Genomic DNA, 20,089 nt, shown 5'->3' on the forward strand with positions numbered 1-20,089 from the left:
TCACAGCCAGGGGAATCACCCAGGCGGCCGACCTCACGCGACGTTGAGACTCAAGTTAGAGAAGACGTGATGGACGCGAAAGGAAGCCTGCAGACTCGAGGCCGGGCGGGATCTCGGCTCTCCCTTCGGGGAACCAACTCGGACTCGGGTGTTTGGCTGGTTGCTAAGGAGAGGACGGCGGCTACCGGGACGTGGAAATGATTGGTGGAAGTAAGAAAAGATGTCACCAATGGAAAGAGGGCTGCAAGACTTGCCGTCCAATCAGAAGAGGGGAGTGATCCGGACCGTACCAACACGGCCCTGAGGTAGGGGGAATCCTGGAAAAAGGGAGTCAAGAGGTGCGCGAGGTGGACGCTGGAAACACGAGAGCGCGAAGCTATCGTTTCTGTGCTCTCCTGCGAGGGAAGCCACGGCCTCGAGGAGGAACGCGGGGGGCACACTTCCCGCCCCCCCCGGGGGGCGCGCCGCGTGGTGCGCTCCGCTCGGTCACGTGAGCCGGTTCCAAGATGGCGGCGGGAGTGGCCGGGTGGGGGGTTGAGGCGGACGAGTTCGAGGATGCGCCTGATGTGGAGCCGCTGGAGCCCACGCTGAGCAACATCATCGAGCAGCGCAGCCTCAAGTGGATCTTTGTCGGGGGCAAGGGCGGCGTGGGCAAGACCACCTGCAGGTGAGCAGGGCCGCGGCGGCAGCCGGAGCGGCGGGTGGGACGTACCACCCTGGGCGAGGGGGAGGCCGGAGCCGGACACCGAGGCGGCCGAGCCGGGGGTCTTCCGGGTTCCAACCGTAGCCAAGAGGACTTCCCGTCCTCGGACTCGGATCGCTGCTGTGGGGCTGAGGTGCGGGACCTGGGGAATCCCGCACTTTGGGGGCCGGCGGGGGGAGGGGTCGAGGGACACGCAGGTGTCCCCCTCAGCCCCACGGCGCCCGAGTCCGCCCCGAGTGGAGAGGAAGGGCCCCCAGGGCCAGCTGTCCTACCGTGGGGGCGGGGAGGGGAGGGCACGTGATCAGACTCTCCACCCGCCCCGAGGGAAACGGATCCGGGGGGGGGGGGCAGATTATCCTGGACACGAGGACCTCGTGAACTTTTTGTTTTTGTGAGGGTCCCAGGGCTAGAGTTCAGAATCGGGGGCGTGGGGGGGAGCTGTCCTTTAGCTCTTTCACTCAAGGTTTTTTTTTTTTTTTTTTTTCACTTCAGACTTTCTGATGGCTAATTGGAGGCAAGACTTTCCTGCCCCGGCTAGCTTTGAACTGTGATCCTTAGATCTCAGCCTCCAGAGTAGCGAGTGTTACAGGCTTGAGTACCATTCCCGCCCGCGCTTGGGGCCATGAACTATCTTGAACTTAGCAGGAAGCAGAGGACCTCCTGGCCCAGAGTTGGTTGAGGAAGGGAACACAGGTAAACTATGACAGCCTGATGGTTTATGCCACTGGGTGCCTAGCAAAACAGGACCAGGCCAAGCTCCCTCAATAACTAAACCTTATTTCCTACCCTTAGTCCACGTTGTGGATCACAGGTGATGTCTTGACAGAGCTCCCCCACCGAACCTGCCAAGCCAAGTCTCTGGTTTCTCTGATAGAAACTGGACCAGTGCCCAACCTCTCACTCATCAGCTTTCCAACCTTTCCTTCTAACAGCTGCAGCTTAGCAGTCCAGCTCTCCAAGGGGCGGGAAAGTGTCCTCATCATCTCCACAGACCCAGCCCACAACATCTCAGATGCTTTTGACCAGAAGTTCTCCAAGGTGCCTACCAAGGTCAAAGGCTATGACAACCTCTTTGCCATGGTAAGTCAGGCAGGACTCAGCTCACACACAGTTCTTGCTCGGGCACACCACTAGCCACCAATTAAGTCCTGGCCTATTTTCACCCCTTCCTAACATGCCCTCTGAGGAATGAGTACAAACTGATTTAAGGAATGGGAAGGAGCAACTGAAGCAAAGTATGCAAAGCTAAGGAGGAATAGGAAGAGATGATGGTATGAGTTCTTGCAAGCCACTGGGAGTAGCTTGGCATTGATTCTGAGTTTACTGGGAAGGTATTCTTATTTTATTTTATTGTTGGTCATGGGACTTGAACTCTTTGGGCCTGGGCAGAGTACCTGAGCTGTTTTGCTCAAGGATAATGCTATACCACTTTGAGCCATAGTGCCACTTCCAGTTTTTGAAGAGTTTATTGGTGATAAGAAGCTCATGGACTTTCCTGTCTGGGCTAGCTTTGAACCACAATCCTCAGATCTCAGCTTCCTGAGTAGGTAGAATTACAGACCTGAGCCACAGGTGCCCAGCGTATTTTTTTTTTTTTTTTTTTTACTTTTACACTTTTTAATTTTTATTGTTTTGTTGGTTGTGAGGCTTGAACTCTGGGCCTGGGCACTGTCCCTCATCTTTTCATTTCAAGGCCAGCACTCTACCACTTGAGCCACAGCACGTCCAGTGGTTAACTGGAGATAAGAGTCTTAGGGCTTTTCCCGCCTGGACTGGCTTTGAACCGTGATTCTCAGATCTCAGCCTCCTGAGTAGCTTTGATTACAGTAATGAGCCACGGGCGCCCCATTTATTTTATTCATTTCTTTTTGCACTGGTACTGACTTGAACTCAGAGTCTGGGTGCTATCCTTGAACTTTTTTGCTCAAAGCTGGTGCTCTACCATTTGAGCCACATCTCTACTTCTGGCTTTTTTTTCTTATCCGTCCTGGGGCTTGAACTCAAGGCCTCAACATTGTCCTTGAGCTTTTCTGCTTAAGGCTAGCACTCTACCACTGGAACCACAGCACCGCCTTTTTCTGTGTATGTGGAACTGAGGAATCGAACCCAGAGCTTCATGAAGGCTCGGCAAGCACTTTACCATTAAGTGAGATTCCCAGACAAGAGGTCTTTTTTTTTTGCCTTTAGTGCTGATGTGTTGGGACTTGAAGTTAGGGCTAAGACACTGTGCCTAAGGTATTTTTTCTCAAGGGCTAGTGCTCTACAGTTTCAGCCACAGCTCTACTTCCAGCTTTTTTCTGGTACCTAATTAGAGATGAGTCTTAAAGACTTTCTTGCCTGGACTGGCCTCAGAACACCATCCTCAGATCTCAGCCTCCTGAATAGCTAGGATTACAGGCGTGAGCCACTAGTGCCCAGTGACAAGAGGTTTTTCTCTGTTGTCCAGGATGGCCTGGAACTCCTGAGCTCAAGCTATCCTTCTACCTCAGCCTCCCAAGTAGCTAGGACTACAGTACAGGTGTGTGCACCAGGTCTGGCTTTGGGAGGATATTTTTAAGAAAACTGATGGTAAAGCATATTTGATTGTGATGAGAATGGGTTAGCAGTGATTTAGGCAGAGCACTGTCCTTAGGCAGGGAGAGCTCTGTACAGCACAGAGCCAGAAGGGAGGTTCTGCCAGGGTCAGGGGCAGACCGAGACATGGAGAGCTGGAGTATTTGCAGGATGGAGATGAGGCTGGGGGCAGCCAGTGACTTTTGTTCTCACTGAGGCCAGGGCCTCAGCAGTCAGTGGAACGGCAAGGTTTGAGGAAGACACCAGATCAGCATCTCTCAAGAGAGCCCCAGAGCCATCTGACTTGACAAGTGTGTATGGGAACGGGGAGCAAGAAAGGAATGATTGCACCTAGTTGTAGCAGTATCAGAGCTGGGGAGAAGCTGGGGCGGGGGTTCATGAGCACACAAAGAAGAAGCATTTAGAGGAACAACCCAAGGGGTGTGGGCTGCATAAAGGTGACAGCCAAGAGACATTGGATAGCGGGACCCATGGAGGTTTCAATGCTGAGGCTGAATTTGGGTATGATGGCTCATACCTATAATCCCAGCTACTTACTTGCGATGCAAAAGTTGGAGGGTCTCGAGTCATAAGCCAGCTCCATCAAAGCTATTCAGAACATATCTCAAAATGCAAAATGCACACAGAAAATCTGTACATGGCTAATCATAAGACCTTGAGTTCAATCCCTACAAAAAAATAAAGCCATGCTCACCAGGTGCTAGTGGCTTATGTTTATAATCTTAGTTACTTGGGAGGCAGACATCTGCGGTTCCAGGTTCAAAGCCCAGGCAGACAAATCAAGAGACTCTTATTTACAATTAGCAAAAAGCCAGGAGTGGAGCTGTGGCTTAAGTGGTATAATGCCAGCCTTGAGCAAGAAAAGCTCAGCAAGAGCACAAGGCCCTGGGTTACCAGCCAGGCCCGAGAGGCTCACGCCTGTCATCCCAGCTACTCAGGAGACTGAGATCTGAACATCAAAGTTCATAGCCAGCCTGGGCAGCAAAGTCCATGAGATTCTTATCTCCAATGAACCACCAGAAAAATCTAGAGCTAGAGCTGTGGCTCAAAGTGGTACAGTGCTAGCCTTGAGAACAAAAGCTCAGGGACAGTGCCAAGGCCCCGAGTTCAAGCCTCAGGACTGCTGCTACACACACACACACAGTTACATGGGGTGTGAGGAGGAGGGCATTACTAGGAGATCCAGTGTTCAAGGAAGGCTCACCTTAGAATGATCTGGAAGAGGTTCAGGAACCAGCTTCCAGACTGGGAACAGGGCCTTACTGTCCAGGGATGGTTTAAGTTTGCCTTTGGAGCCCTAGTCCCGGTTTGCAAATTTCAGCTTGGCTTGTAAAAGCCTGTACCAGAACCTGTGTCCCCCAAGGCAGGGCTGAGGCCTCATGCAGGCCTGTGGTTAGACAGACACAGGCCCCCTGTGGCGCGGTGCCTGACTCTGGTCCCCTCGGGTCCCCAGGAGATCGACCCCAGCCTGGGTGTGGCTGAGCTGCCCGACGAGTTCTTCGAGGAGGACAACATGTTGAGCATGGGCAAGAAAATGATGCAGGAGGCCATGAGCGCCTTCCCGGGTATCGACGAGGCCATGAGCTATGCTGAGGTCATGAGGTCAGGCCCAGCCATTGGGGGTGGGGGGGGCTGTCTGGCAGAGGAGAGGCCAGACCTGACCTCCCTCCCCCCACCCCCTCCCGCCCCATCTTCCTCTCCCCTCAGGCTGGTGAAGGGCATGAACTTCTCCGTGGTGGTATTTGACACGGCACCCACGGGCCACACGCTCAGGCTGCTCAACTTCCCCACCATCGTGGAACGAGGCCTGGGCCGACTCATGCAGATCAAAACGCAGATCAGCCCCTTCATCTCCCAGGCAGGCTGGTCCCTCCCCCACCCCTCCCTCCTCCTTCTTTCTCCTCTTACTCCAGGAAGGATGTATAACATAGTCCAGTGACAGGCATGGGGGGCACAGCGCATACTCGACCTCATCTCATCTTCTGCCCTCTATTGCACAGCCCAGCTATGCGACCCCAGGCAGTGGCTTTACCTCCTCAGCCACCTGCTCAGCCTCACAGTAGCCCTGCCGGTTACCTGTTTACCGTGACACTCACTGTGCACCTATTATGTGCCCAGTACCATTCTGTGATGTCAATGTGTGCCAGGCTTATAGATGGGGAAACTGAGGCTGCAAGAGATCCAAGGTCTGGGCGGGGAAGGTGGCTCAGTGGTAGAGCGCTTGCCTTGCATGCATGAGGCCCTGGGTTCGATTCCTCAGCACCACATAAGCAAAAAAGAAAAAAGCCGGAAGGGGCGCTGTGGCTCAAGTGGTAAAGCGCTAGTCTTGAGCTGAAGAGCTGAGGGACAGTGCCCAGGCGCAGAGTTCAGGCCTCACGACCGGACCCAAAAAAAAAAGAGAGAGATCCAAGGCCTTAACCACAGTTGACCCAAAGTGGCACCCTGGGATAAGGCTCCGCCCCAGGAGCCCCTGCAGGCTCATTGCATTTAACCAGCAAGGAGATGATAGTCACACACATACACACACATACACACACGCACGCACGCACACACACACACACACACACACACACCTGTACTTTTTTGTTGTTGTTTGCCAGTCCTGGGTCTTGAACTCAGGGCCTGGGCACTGTCCCTGAGCTTTTTGTTCAACATTAGCGCCCTACCAGTTGCTTGTGCCAGTTCTGGCTTTTTCTGTTTGTTTGGACTTACTCCCAGGGCTTCATGCATGCCAGGCAAGCACTCCACCGTAAGCCACCTTCCCAGCTCCCAACACCTGTGTTTCTTGAGCCCCTTCAATCTGGAGCGTTTCCTGGGCCCCAGGTAAGTGGGGACTCTGCCCTCTCCTCAGATGTGCAACATGCTAGGCCTAGGAGACATGAACGCGGACCAGCTGGCCTCCAAACTAGAGGAGACGCTACCTGTCATCCGCTCTGTCAGTGAACAGTTCAAAGACCCTGTGAGTTGGGGCCCAGTGGGGGGCGGGGGCGGGAGGATGGGCACTGGGAGGGTGGGCACCAGGCTGGGCCATCCCTCACCATCCTCTGTGGTACCCTGCAGGAGCAGACGACCTTCATCTGCGTGTGCATCGCCGAGTTCCTGTCCCTGTACGAGACGGAGCGGCTGATCCAGGAGTTAGCCAAGTGCAAGATTGACACCCACAATATCATTGTGAACCAGCTCGTCTTCCCTGACCCCGAGAAGCCCTGCAAGATGTGTGAGGCCCGCCACAAGATCCAAGCCAAATACCTGGACCAGGTATGCCCTCCCTTCCCGGCCTAGACTTCTCTGTGATCTCACCCTGAGGGGGGAGAGGGGGAGGGTTCTGGTTTCAGAACACGATCCTCCTATTCATGCCACCCTTGTAAATGTAAGTAGGAATGAAAGGTGTGAATCACCCTGCCTGGCATCCTGATTGAGATGGGTCTCAGGAACTCTTTGCCCAGGCCTCAAACCTTGATCTTCCTAGCTCCTGAGTAGCTGGGATGACAGGCATGAGCTACCAAGCTGGGCAACTCAGCACTTTTATTTCTTTCCTCTCTTTCTGACCCTCCTGTCCTTTGTCCCCATTTCAGAGCCTCTGGCCTGACTGGGGTTCCCGGGGCCCTGGGGAACGGGAGGCCTAGTCCAAGGGTCCCCATATCACCAGGCCACTCCCACCTAAGATACTATGAGGCCCCCTCTTCTCTCCTGGAACCTGGGGGACTCCTAGCCTAACCCGTGTGTGGACCTCTTCTGCCCTTCTCTCCTGCCCCTGGTGGCTGCTTTCTGCCCTCCGTCCCCACTGCAGATGGAGGACCTGTATGAAGACTTCCATATCGTGAAGCTACCATTGCTACCGCACGAGGTGCGGGGGTCAGACAAGGTCAACACCTTCTCTGCCCTCCTCCTGGAGCCCTACAAACCCCCCAGCGCCCAGTAGCACCGCACCAGCCCTCGCTGCTGCCATTCCACACCCACACTCCCCAAACGGGGCAGAGTTTGCACAAAGTCCCCCATAGTACTGGGGAGACCCATGGGGGGAATAGGAGGCGGGGAGAGGGGGTCTGTTCCCCCTGGTGGGGCTGAGGGGCCTGCGGTCGCCCCCACCTCTCCCTGTCTCTCGCTCCTCAATAAAATAACCTTCGACAGCTGTGTTTGTTGACACCGGGAGGCGCCGGTGCCTTCATGCAAGTTGAATGGTCGCACACTGCACAAGGGCATCCCGTCTAAAGGGGTCCAGAGACCTGGCAGAGGTGTGTGTTTATCCTGGCAGTTTTGGAAGGAGGATGTCTGGGGAGGGGGAGGCGCTTTGTTCTGGTTCTGAGTGGGTAGCCCCTGCTGGGGGCATCAAAGCCTGAAAATGGGACGGAGGAGGGCTGGAAGCTCAGAGTGTGGGAATGTGGAGGCCCCTTGGCCCGCCCCAGGCTGGTGGGGAGCGGATTAAGCCGGCAGTGGGCCCAGCAAGGCCTGCTGTTTGGTTTGGGAATTAGTGGGCGCCCTGGGCTGAGGCTGGGCCTGCCAGACTGGGGATTAAGAATCTCCACCTCCCCTCCACACACACACCCCCACCGACCGCTGCCCTTCCCAGCAAAGACCTTGGAAGATGGAGCTGATTAGGGGAACCCCATGGTAGAGGCTTCCAGCTGGAAGGGACCCCAAAGGCTGGACCCACTTCCAGAGGGGGCCCCCTGCAGCATGTGCCTCCCGCTTCTTGAGTGTTGAAAACGGGGTTCACCAGACACTTGGCACAGGCAGCTGGGAGGCACGTAGGGGGTCCCCTTGACCTGCCCCCTCCCGCCCCCGCCACCTCCTGGGCAGCCGTGGTCATCTCTGCCTGGCAGACTCCAGACCTGGCATGACTTTGAGTGTTTTGCAAGTTCCAGGCCTGGAGCTCTTTGGGGGGGCGGGGGAGGGGTACAGACATGGGGGGTCAGAAGACACATGACTCAGGAAGTGGTATTCAGGGTGTACACACCCAAAGTCTGGGCTTGCCAGGGTGTGCGTATAAGGGGAACCCAGCCACGAGCCTAGACGCGTCCCCCAACTCCACGCTGCAATGCTTGCGGGTGTGTGCAAGCAAACGCGTGTGGGCACGTTGGGGTGTGCATAAACAAATGGGGGAGGTGGATACAGCAGAGCTGAGGACCCCAGGTTCCGGCCTCACTGCCTGACCAGATCCGAGCCGTTCCAGCAATCTGTGTTCAGAGCCAGGTTCCCTATTTGCTTATTTGGATAATGAGACTCAGCGCTCCATACTTTGTGCACCAACAAACAGCCCTAAGCGTGAAGGAATTTTACAACAGCATCAGGCACTGACCTGCCAGAAACTGTTATTGTTTGATGTTAAGATGGATGATCAACCGTGAAGTTGTCAGGGCGGCCTGCCCACCAGTCTGGTGCGGGAAGGGGGGGTCTGAGATGGGAAGTGGGGGGTGGGGGGGATCTGGGAGAGTGGGGATGAGCAGGAATGGGAAGGTGAGCCCCAGCAAGGATAGGGTAAGTGCTAGAGCATGGGGACACAGCTGATGTGAGAATGTCTAGGTCCTGCGTCTGGTGCCACCACCTCAGGTGACCCTCTTTTCTAGAGTTTATAGGCTGCCCAGCAGCTGGACGGCGGAGACACCGGTCTGAGGGTGGCCAGTCTAAGCCGGATCCTAATTACCCCGGGCGGGGCAAACATCTGCCAACCTGAGAACACAATGTCCCGGCCTGCTGGGCCTTGGGTGGTGCTGAGTAGAGGTATCTGCCAATCTTAGCACACAAGGGGCAAATGCAAAGAGTTCGTGAACATCTTGGGCACCACATACCACACCCCCCCCCCAAGTTCAGACTGACCCCTGAACCTTGCCCTTCTCACCCCCATTCCCACGGGACTGTCTTTGGGTTACTAAACAGAGTGGGGATGTGAATGCCATATGTGCCAAAGAATGTGCCCCCCTTTCTGGGGTTGCCGGTAAAGAGTGAGCATCTGTCTGGGATCCGTGCCAAATGTGGGGACAAGGACTTCTGTCCCCGAGTTTGTGTGTTTCTAGCGATGCTGGCTGTGTGAGGGACGGTGCGTGTCTAGGTGTGTTTGCATACAACACAGCAGAAGGAAGAGCTGGGGAGGAGCTGGCTTGGTATGTGTGATGTGTTCACTTCCCTTAAACGCTGGTGGGTTTCATGAGCTTCTGTACATGGTGAGACATTACAGGAACAAAGTCCCTCATAGTGTGAATGACTTTCTTTTTTTCAGTGCTGGAGATGGAATTCCAGGTCCTTCTACCAGAGCTCCATCCTTAATATATTTTTTATTTATTTTTTAATTTTTTTTGCCAGTCCTGGGGCTTGAACTCTGGGCCTGGGCACTGTCCCTCAGTTCTTCAGCTCAAGGCTAGTGCTTGACCACTTGAGCCACAGTCCACTTTCAGTTTTCTGGTGGTTCATTGGAAATGAGTCTCATGGATTTTCCTGCCCCAGCTGGCCTTGAACCATGATCCTCAGATCTAGCCTCTTGAGTAGCTAGGATTACAAGCGTGAGTCACGAGTACCAGCTTGCAAATCCTTTTTTCTTTTCTTTTTTTTTTTTTTTTGCTAGTCATGGGCCTTAAACTCACAGCCTGGGCACTGTCCCTAAGCTTCTTTTGCTCACCTAGCACTTAAGCCACAACATCACTTCTGGCTCTTTCTGTGTATGTGGTACTGAGGAATCCAACCCAGGGCTTCATGAATGCTAAGCAAGCACTCTACCACTAAGGGAGACATTCCCAGCCCTGCAAATCCTTTTTGCTATGTCTCCTTTTCTCTCTCCGTTTTATTTCAGGCTTGAACTCAGAGCCTGGGCATGATCCTTTAGCTTTTTCACTCAAGGCTGGTGCTGTACCACTGGAGACACAGCTTTTTGGTGGTTTACTCAAGAGTCTCACAGACTCCTTGCCTGGACTGGCTTTGAACCATTGACTCTCAGATCTCAGCCTCCTTGAGAAAGGATGGTGTCCCCAGAGTTTTCAACACCCTGAATACATCTCTGTCCTGGAGAAATCAGGATTCTGCCCTGTATGTGTATGTGAATGTGAATGTGTGTGAAGTAATTCTGGGGACTTAGTGGGCTCTGCTCACCCCATGTGTCTGTATGAAGTGTGTCACTGAGCTGAGCATGCACACAGGGTCCCTCTGCCTTATAATCTACCTGTTGGAATAGGGAAGAGGGCTAGGTGTGACTTGAACTTTGGAAGTTTTTCTGACAGCCTCTGTTATGATAAGTAAAGCTGATTTTTTTTTTTTTTTTTGGTCTGTCCTGGGGCCTGAACTCTGGGCCTGGGCGCTGTCCCTCAGCTCTTCAGCTTAAGGCTAGTGCTCTACCACTTGAGCCACAGCGCCACTTCCGGCTTTTTTTCTTTTTGCTTATGTGGTGCTGAGGAATCAGCCCAGGGCCTCAGGCATGCAAGGCAAGCGCTCTACCACTGAGCCACCTTCCCAGCCCCATGAAGCTGAATTTCTATCTGGGTCTGCCATGTATATTTTCTGTGACTGTGATTACAGGTAAATGTGGGGTCACTCCACCTCTCTGAGCTGCCCGCCTGTGTTTCTGGGAAGGAAAGGCCCCCTACCCTTTCCCCCTCTCCCTCTCCTTGCCCCCTCCCCCAAAGCTCTCAATTCCAGAAGCTTCAGACCTGCCAGGAAGCTGACTGGGGAGGGAGACCCGGAGGAGTTGGGAAAGGACGGGCTGTCTTCTCCCGTCCCTGACTTCTCCTGTCCCTGGTGACAAACTGGCGGGGAACTTCTCCAAACAATCAAGCTGCCACTCTGCTGGGGGGGGGGGGGATGGGCCTGGGAGGGGCTGCCCACGCCCACTCCCAGCCCCCTCCCGCCCAGGGTCTGCCTTTAGCCCCACCCAGCCCAGGAGCCAGCCTCCCATTCAGTCTCTGTCCCCGTGTGTCCCCACAGCAGTCACCCTCCAAACAGGTGAGCGAAGCCTAGGCTGGAGAGCTTTAGAAGGACAGATGGGGTTCAAGGAAAGATTTCTCCTGGGGTGGGGTGGGAGGGCTGGGGGGGTGGCTGGATGGGGGCGGCAGGGTCATGGTGGACCCTGGAGAAGGGGGAGGGGAATCCATGGGGGAGGTGGACAGCAGTGGGGAGGGGGGCAGCGTGATGCCGAGGGCCAGACTGGGGGTGCGAGGGGGGGGGGACCCAGATGCTCAGGGCTTCCACCAGCTGAGAGAGAGGAGAGCAAGCCAAAAGTGGGGTGGGGTACGCCACAGCTCCAAGAACTGGTCATGGAGGCCCCGAGGACTCAAGGAGTAGAGAGGCAGCGTGGTGAGGGGGAAAGGGACGGGGTGGAGGGCAACGTGGGGGGGGAGGGGGGAAGGGGGAGAGGGAGAGCGAGCCTGGGGACTGGGACCTAAAGTTGTCAGAATTGGAGGACTGAAAGGGGACCCCCACTTCCTGGACGAGGGGTGTTGAGGACACAGACCGCGACTCGGGGGAGAGGGGGAGAATCCAAAGCCGGGATGGAAGGAGAAGGGAAGCAGCACGGGCGAGTGGACGGGGAGCCCTGGGCGGGGTCCCCAGGGCGGGGTGGGGACACCTGTCCCCAGCACCCCCTCCCCTCCCCACGACCTGAGCCCCCCCCGCCCCAGCTCCTCTCTCGGCCCCGCGATGACCGTCACCTACACCGCCCGCGTGGCCAACGCGCGCTTCGGCGGCTTCTCGCAGCTGCTGCTGCTGTGGCGCGGGAGCATCTACAAGCTGCTCTGGCGGGAGCTGCTGTGCTTCCTCGGCCTCTACATGGCCTTGAGCGCCGCCTACCGGTGAGGACGGGGGTGGGGGCGGCAGGCGCGGGGGTGGGGGGGACCGGGCTGCGCGGCGCGGGGGGCGGGGGGGAGGGACGGAGCGGGAGGGGCGCGCGCGGACCGGGGGGAGGGGACGGGGACCGCGGGGGGGGCGGGGGAGGGAAGAGGGGACGCACCCCTAATTCTGCGCCCTTCCACCCCCCTCCCCGCCACCCCGCAGCTTCATGCTGGCTGAAGATCAGAAGCGCTACTTTGAGAAACTGGTCATTTACTGCGACCAGTACGCCAGCCTCATTCCAGTCTCCTTCGTGCTCGGTGCGGTCGCAGCCCTGGGGTCTCCTACACACACACATCCCACTTCCCGAGTCCCTGAGCAACCCAATCCCATTCATGCCTCACTTACAGCTCACCCGTCCTTGCTCCTCTGACATACGCACCCCTCAAATCCGATGCTCACAGCTCTCTGTACCCCTCTAAGATCCATCCCTTGTCCTCCTGGGGAGCCTTCTCACCCCTCCCGCCTCTTATCCCTAGTCACCCTATTTACTCTCATTTACGTGTGCATGAGATTAGTCCCCCGAAAATACATCGCATCTTCAGTCCCGGGAACCTACATTCCAGAGACCCCCTAAAACTCCAGTAAGAATCCATCCAATGCATTCTCTCAAGCCAACCCTGAAAGGGCATTTCAGGACCCCCCCCCCTTCTCGTTCTCTCCCTGTGGTACTGGGGTTTGAATTCTGAGCTTTGCTCACTCATTCCACTTTTTTTGCTCACAGCTGGTGCTCTACCTCCACTTCTCGTTTTGTGTGTGTGTGTGTGTGTGTGTGTGTGTGTGTTGATCCTGAGGCTGTCCCTGAGCTTTTTACTCAAGGCTAGCACCCTCACACTTGAGTCACAGCTCCACATTTGGCTTTGCTGGTGGTTAATAGGTGATAAGAGTCTCACAGACTTTCCTGCCCCAGCTGGCTTTGAAGTGCCATTGTGAGGTTTCAGTCTCCTGAGTAGCTAGGATTATAGGCATTAGCCATCAGTGCCTGGCTTGGTTTATTTATTTTATTTTACTATTTTAGTTTTGCTGATTGATTGGAGATAAGAGTCTTACTGATTTTTCTGCCGGTGACTGGCAAATCCTAAAAGCTCAGCCTCCGGAGTAACTAAGATTTCTCAGGGAAGCTCCCAGCACCTGGCTGGAAAGCCATTTCTTTCCCAAGCCCTGACCTCCCATCCCACCCCCCGAGACTCCACATGACCCCAGTCTCCTCCCTGTCACATAAATGGGGTGACCAGCCTGCACGAGTCTACCTGATAGAGTTCCTATATTGAGCCCAAATGCAGATCGGGGGCTTCACTCCCAAACAGGCATCCGCTGCTCCACCCCAGGTGCCTTCTCTAGTAGCTCCACTAACCTCGGGGCTGGACCACCAACTTCTCAGACCAGGTGGTCAGGATGACCTCCAGCCTGCTCAGATGGCCCCACACCGTCCCTCTTCCAGGACCCTGAGGATGCCTCAGCTCCTTGTGACTCTGCTGAGCGCCCCCTCTCCCCATTTCCCGGGTTGCCTCCCCCCCCCCCCGCAGGCTTCTACGTGACGCTGGTGGTGCACCGCTGGTGGAACCAGTATCTATGCATGCCGTTGCCCGATGCGCTCATGTGCGTGGTGGCGGGCACGGTGCACGGGCGCGACGACCGAGGTCGGCTCTACCGGCGCACGCTCATGCGCTACGCGGGGCTCTCCGCCGTGCTGATCCTGCGCTCGGTCAGCACCGCGGTCTTCAAGCGCTTCCCCACCATAGACCACGTGGTGGAGGCCGGTGAGTCCCGGGGGAGGGGCGGGGATGTGGGCGGGGCGACTGGGGGCGTGGCCACGGCTGGGAGGGGTAGAGCGGGTTGGGCCACAGCACAGAGGCGGGGCCGTGGTGGGCGTGGCCAGGGCGAGGGGCGGAGCGCTGAAGACACGCCCCCTCCAGGATTTATGACCCGCGAGGAGCGCAAGAAATTCGAGAACCTGAACTCTTCCTATAACAAATACTGGGTGCCCTGCGTGTGGTTCTCCAACCTGGCAGCTCAAGCCCGGCGCGAGGGCCGCATCCGCGACAACAGTGCCCTGAAGCTGCTGCTGGAGGTGAGGTCGGCTGGGAGGTGATTCGGTGATTCATGCAGAAAACCCAGGAAAAATGGTGTCCCGGCAGGGTGTCAAGGGCAGCCTGCCTCGTCACCCCCCAGCTCAATTCCGGGCGACCTCTAGATCCACCATGTCCTCACTCCAGGAGGATACCCCTCACTAAATATTCCGCCTGGAATCCCCAGAAGCCCACTTCCATCTCGCGAGGTGACCACCCACGTCCATCCAAGTACCCACACTTACTGTCCGCAGGAGGCCATAGTTCAGCGCCCCTTCATGACCTTTGTCCACCCCCAGGAGCTGAATGTGTTTCGGGGCAAGTGTGGCATGCTCTTTCACTATGACTGGATTAGCATCCCCCTGGTCTACACACAGGTAACCTCCCTCTTCTATGCCTTCCTTTACACTCTGTGTCACACGTCTCAAAGGGAAACTGAGGGCCGACAAAAACTACCCCTGGCTGGACACCAGTGCTCACACCTAAAATCTCAAGCTGCTCAGAAGGCTGAGCTCTAAGGGTCACAGCTCGAAGCTAGCCCAGGCAGGAAAGTCTGTGAGACTCATCTCTAAGTAACCAGCCAGCAAAAAGCCGGAAGCAGACTCAAACGGTAGAGCTTCAGCTTTAAGGAGAAAAAAAAAAAAAAAAGCTAAGGGACAGCCCCAAGGCCCTGAGTTCAAGCCCTAAGAACTGGCACAAAGAATAACTTAATAAAACTCCACCTTAGCTCTGCTCTTCCCATGGCTTTTTTGAAGCGGGAGAGGATGAACTCTAACCTGGCATAACATCCCCCCCACCTCCCCCCTCAGGTGGTGACCATCGCAGTATACAGCTACTTCCTGGCTTGCCTGATTGGTCGTCAGTTCCTAGACCCAGCACAGGGCTACAAAGACCACACTCTGGACCTGTGTATTCCCATATTCACCTTACTGCAGTTTTTCTTCTATGCTGGCTGGCTCAAGGTGAGTGGGGACCTCTCCCCAGGCCAGAACCTGGGAGGAGATGGCGAACCTTCCCCAGTCCCGCCTCCCTCCGTCCCTCCCTCCCGCCCACCCTCCCTCCTTCCCACTCAGGTAGCCGAGCAGCTCATCAACCCCTTCGGAGAGGACGATGACGACTTTGAGACGAACTTTCTGATTGATCGCAACTTCCAGGTGAGCTGGCAAAGCCGTCCTGGCAGGCCCTTTTCCTGAATTGGCCCCTCCCCCTTTGGGGGGGAGGGTTCATCCCACCCCGCCCCGCGCGTGTCCGCCTCCTCAGGTGTCGATGCTGGCGGTGGACGAGATGTACGATGACCTGGCCATGCTGGAGAAGGACCTCTACTGGGATGCAGCCGAGGCTCGCGCTCCCTACACTGCGGCCACAGCCTTCCTGCTGCAGCAGCCTTCCTTCCAAGGCTCCACCTTCGACATCGCGTGAGCCGGCGGGGGCGGGGTCCGGGGCGGGGCGTGAGCCGGCGGGGGCGGGGCGTGAGCCGGCGGGGGCGGGGCGTGAGCCTATGGGGGCGGGGTCAGGGCCGGGCATGAGCCGGCAGGGGCGGGGGTCCGGGGCGGGGCGTGAGCCGGCGGGGGCGGGGTCAGGGCGGGGCTGAGCCGGCGGGGGCGGGGTCCGGGGCGGGGCGGGAGCCGATGGGGGCGGGGTCCGGGCGGGGCTGAGCCGGCGGGGGCGGGGTCCGGGGCGGGAGCCGGCGGGGGGCAGGGTCCGGGGCGGGGCGGGGCGGGGCGTGAGCCGGCGGGGGCGGGGTCCGGGGCGGGGCTGAGCCGGCGGGGGCGGGGTCCGGGGTGGGGCGGGGCTGAGCCGGCGGGGGCGGGGTCCGGGGCGGGGTCCAGGCGGGGCGGGGCGGGGCTTAAGGCCGGTTTATCCGAATGGAAGCCACTAGCAGCGGGTGCGGCTGTCTCACGCCTGTCATATTAGCTACTCAGGAGTCTGAGGACCGTGGTTTGAAGCCAGCCCGGGCAGGAAAGCCTGTGAGGCGCTTAAGTCCCATGCCAGCCCAAGGTGGCGCTGTGGCTCAAGTGGAAGAGCGTTGTCCTTGAGAGAAGAAAGCTCAAGGACAGCGCCGTCAGGTCCTAAGTTCAAGTTTGCCCCTGGACTAGCGCGCACGTGCACACACACACACACACACACACACACACACACACACACACACACACGAACCGAGTTAAGGGCTAAAGCTAGAGATACTGCAGCTAACAATCTGAAAACTGTGACCAGGGCAAAGGTTGAGCCGGGGTGAGATAGGGACTGGGGTCACACTTCCTGGAGGGGGGAGGAAGGGGGCAGACCTAAAGGATCAGTGAGATCAGTGAGTGGAGAAGTGGGTGGAGCCAGAGGCAGCCCGGTGACTCCTTCAAGGGACATGGGAACAGCCTTTGAGACCCTGGGTTCCATCGCAAGAAATCACCCTCTCCCACCATATAATAATAATAAAATAATAAGAAGCAGGGGAGCAATGCCTCAGCGCCGCCCCGTCGTGTCACCCTCCCCCCCGTAGGCTGGCCAAGGAGGACATGCAGTTCCAGAGGCTGGACGGCGCGGACGGCCCCCTGGGAGAGGCGCACGGCGACTTCCTGCAGCGCCTCCTGCCGGCGGGCGCGGGCACGGCCGGGGGCCTGCTGGGCCGCCGCCTGTCCCTGCTCCGCCGCAAGAACAGCTGCGTGTCTGAGGCCTCCACAGCCGCCAGCTGCGCGTGCGCGGGCGCCCCCGACGGCGCGGCCCAGGATTGTGGCTGCGGGGACCCGCTGCTGGATCCCGGCCTGCGGGATCAGGAACCCGAGCTTCCCGCTTGTCCTGAGCCGCCTGGCCCTCTTCTTGGGTCCGCGGCTGATGCTTTTACTACCGTGTCCATTCCTGGGCCCCGGGCACCCGCGCCGCCCTGGCTGCCCAGCCCTATTGGAGAAGAGGAGGAGAGTCTAGCCTGAGACCCTCCCAAGTCAGGGAACCAAGCGTCCACCCTGCATGCAAGCAGAAGTCTGCCACCCATCCCTTTTGTGTCGGTCCTGGGATTTGAACTCAGGGCTATTGTCCTCTAGCTTTTTTGTTTTTGTTTTTTGCTCCAGGCTAGCGCTCTATCATCTGAACCACACCTCCACTTCTGCTTTGTTGATGGTTAATTGGAGATGAATCTCACAGAACTTTCCTGACCAGGCTGGTTTTGAACTGTGATCCTCAGATCTCAGCCTCCTGAGTAGCTAAGGATTGCCAGCTTGAGTCACCAGGGCCTGGCCCCCACTCGGATTTGACGCCTTCATTTCTGGGTGACCCAGCACTGTGGGAAAGCCCAGGGATTCTTCCTTGCAAAGCTGGTTGCCAGTCATCCATACAGCACTTGTCGCCTTTCTGGGCTCTTCCAGCCAACAGAAACATGAGAGCCTTGTTACCAGGAAGAAACTAAATGTAATGATGGCTTCAAAGTATCTGGCCTATAGTAGGTGCTCAATAAACTGTTAGAGAATTATTTTTTACTCAAATTGTTAGTGTGCCTTCTCTTCCTAGACATTATGAAGACACCAGGGATTGAACCAAGAGCCTGCTGAAAAATAGACACTCTACCATATTGGAGCCATGCCTCTAGTCCTGTATTTTGCTGGCATAGTCTCATGGTCTTTTCTGCCCAAACTGACCTCTAACTAAATCTCCAGATCTCAGATTCCTGAGTAGCTAGAAAACCAGTCTTGAGCCCCCAGCACCCAGCTCTTTCAGAATTTTATTTTTTTGGGGGGGGGGGTCAGTCATGGGGCTTGAACTCTGGGCTTGGGCATTGTCCTTGTGCTCTTCAGCTCAAGGCCAGTGCTCTACTGCTTGAGCTACAATTCCACTTCCAGTTTTCTAGTGGAAATAAGAGTCTCATGGACTTTCTTGCCCAGGCTGGCTTTGAACTGTGATCCTCAGATCTCAGCCTCCTGAGTAGCTAGGATGATAGGCATGAGCCACCGGCACCTGGCTTCTTTCAGGATTTTTTTTTTTTTTTTTTTTTTTGGTTCTGGTCATGGGGCCTGAACTCTGGGCCTGGGCGCTGTCCCTCAGCTCTTCAGCTCAAGGCTAGCGCTCTACCACTTGAGCCACAGAGCCACTTCCGGCTTTTTTCTTTTTGCTTATGTGGTGCTGAGGAATGGAACCCAGGGCCTCGAGCATGCAAGGCAGGCACTCTACCACTGAGCCACCTTCCCAGCCCCATCTTTCAGGATTTTTTGATGGTGCTGTAAACACTTCTTTCCCATTTTCTTTCCTGTTTTCCTTTTGGCAGTACCAGCGTTCAAACTCAGTACCTCACATTTGCCAGGCAGGCACTCTTCACTTGAGCCACGACTTCCAAACTTCTGAAAATCTTTCTGAATAAAAGGAGGCCAGGCACAAATGGATCACTCATCTTATCTACTAAAGAGGCTAGGATTTGAGGATCAGTTTGAAGCAAGAGAATAATCTGAGATTGGGGTAGGGTGCGGTCAGTGCTGAACTCAGGCCCCTGAGCTCCTTTGGCTTTTTCACTCAAAGATGTTGCTCTACCACTTAAGCTATAACTCCACTTCTGGCTTTTTTTCTGGTTAGCTGGAAGATTTGTCTGTCCGAGATGGCTTTATAACTTTGATTCTCAGATCTCAGCTTCTTGAGTAGCTAGAATTACAGATGTGAGCTATGGATATCCCACTTTTTTGTCAGTCCTGGGGCTTGAACTCAGGGCCTGGGGCCCTGTCCTTTGGCTCTTCAGCTCAAGGGGAATGCACTACCACTTGAGCCACAGCACCACTCCCTGATTTCTGAGTAGTTTATTGGAGATGAGTCTCACTGACTTTCCTGCCCTGTCTGGCTTTGAATCTCGATCCTCAGATCTCAGCTTCCTGAGTAGGTAGAATCACAGGCAGAAGCCACCAGTGCCTGGTATTCTTTTTTTTTTGTTGTTGTTAATAAAGAAGCAACTTTATTGAGAAGGTTCCTACACTGACCAACTCTTTTTGTTGTTGTTGTTGGTCATGGGGCGCTGTCCCTGTGCTCTTCAGCTCAAGGCGAGCGCTCTACTGCTTGAGCCACAGCTCCACTTCCGGTTTTCTAGTGGTTTATTGAAGATAAGAGTCTCACAGACTTTTCTGCTTTGAACCGTGATCCTCAGATCTAAGCTTCCTGAATAGCTAGGATTACAGGCATGAGCCACAGGCGCCTGGCATCCTGGTATTTTTATTTTTGTTAGTCATGGGGCTTGAACTCAGGGCCTGGGCACTGTAACTGAGCTCTTTTTGCTCAAGGATAGCACTCTACCACTCTGGACCACAGCTCCACTTCTGGTTTTCTGGGTTAATTGTAGATAAGATTCTCATGGACGGGGCTGGGAAGGTGGCTCAGTGGTAGAGCACTTGCTTTGCATGCATGAGGCCCTGGGTTGGATTCCTCAGCACCACATAAGCAAAAAGAAAAGAGCCGGAAGTGGCGCTGTGGCTGAAGGGGTAGAGTGCTAGCCTTGAGCTGAAGAGCTGAGGGACAGCGCCCAGGCCCAGAGTTCAGGCCCCACAACCAGGCCCCTCCAAAAAAAAAGAAAAGATTCTCATGGATATTTCTGCCCAAGCTGGCCATAAATCACAATCCTCAGATCTCAGCCTCCTAAGTAGTTAGGATTATAGGCATGAGCCACCAGCACCCAACTTTATTTATTTACATCTTTATTTATTTGTCATACGTGGAGCTTGAACTCTGGGCCTGGGCGCTGTCCCTCAGCTCTTCAGCTCAAGGCAAGTGCTCTACCGCTTGGGCCACAGCATGACTTCCAATTTTCTTGTGGTTTATTGGAGATAAGACTGTTAGGGGTTGGCACTGGTGGCTCACGCCTGTCATCCTAGCTTGAGTAGCTAGGCTGAGATCTGAGGATCACAGTTCAAAGCCAGCCTGGGCAGCAAAGTCCATGAGACTCTTATGTCCAATAAAACACTAGAAAACCAGAAGTGGC

General features: G+C 55.8%; 2 protein-coding genes across 4 annotated transcripts; both read left to right on the top strand.

Annotated features, from left to right (window-relative positions):
• Window positions 1–477: 477 nt before the first annotated feature.
• Window positions 478–7,407, top strand: LOC138808780 (ATPase GET3). 3 transcript variants are annotated; one of them, XM_069994972.1, is made up of 8 exons: window positions 478–667; window positions 1,636–1,783; window positions 3,150–3,221; window positions 4,731–4,879; window positions 4,985–5,135; window positions 6,129–6,236; window positions 6,338–6,535; window positions 7,068–7,407. In XM_069994972.1, exons 1-8 carry the CDS (start codon window positions 507–509, stop codon window positions 7,197–7,199), a joined length of 1,119 nt encoding a protein of 372 aa, XP_069851073.1. In that variant the 5' UTR covers window positions 478–506; the 3' UTR covers window positions 7,200–7,407. The 3 variants fall into 3 exon arrangements, with proteins under 3 accessions (XP_069851073.1, XP_069851074.1, XP_069851075.1); XM_069994974.1 differs by lacking the exon at window positions 478–667 and adding an exon at window positions 770–836; XM_069994973.1 differs by lacking the exon at window positions 3,150–3,221 and having other exon boundaries at window positions 481–667.
• A 4,489-nt stretch (window positions 7,408–11,896) lies between these two features.
• On the top strand, window positions 11,897–17,566 carry LOC138808783 (bestrophin-2). Its single transcript, XM_069994978.1, has 9 exons — window positions 11,897–12,048; window positions 12,251–12,345; window positions 13,612–13,845; window positions 14,002–14,156; window positions 14,454–14,531; window positions 14,964–15,116; window positions 15,228–15,308; window positions 15,415–15,569; window positions 16,649–17,566. The coding sequence occupies exons 1-9, from the start codon at window positions 11,897–11,899 to the stop codon at window positions 17,073–17,075; spliced, it is 1,530 nt and encodes a 509-aa protein (XP_069851079.1). The 3' UTR covers window positions 17,076–17,566.
• The last annotated feature ends 2,523 nt before the right edge of the window (window positions 17,567–20,089 follow it).

Source organism: Dipodomys merriami, unplaced genomic scaffold, assembly GCF_024711535.1.
Source record: "Dipodomys merriami isolate MVZ:Mamm:240054 unplaced genomic scaffold, mDipMer1.0.p SCAF_477, whole genome shotgun sequence".
In the NCBI taxonomy this organism is placed as follows: Eukaryota; Metazoa; Chordata; class Mammalia; order Rodentia; family Heteromyidae; genus Dipodomys; species Dipodomys merriami.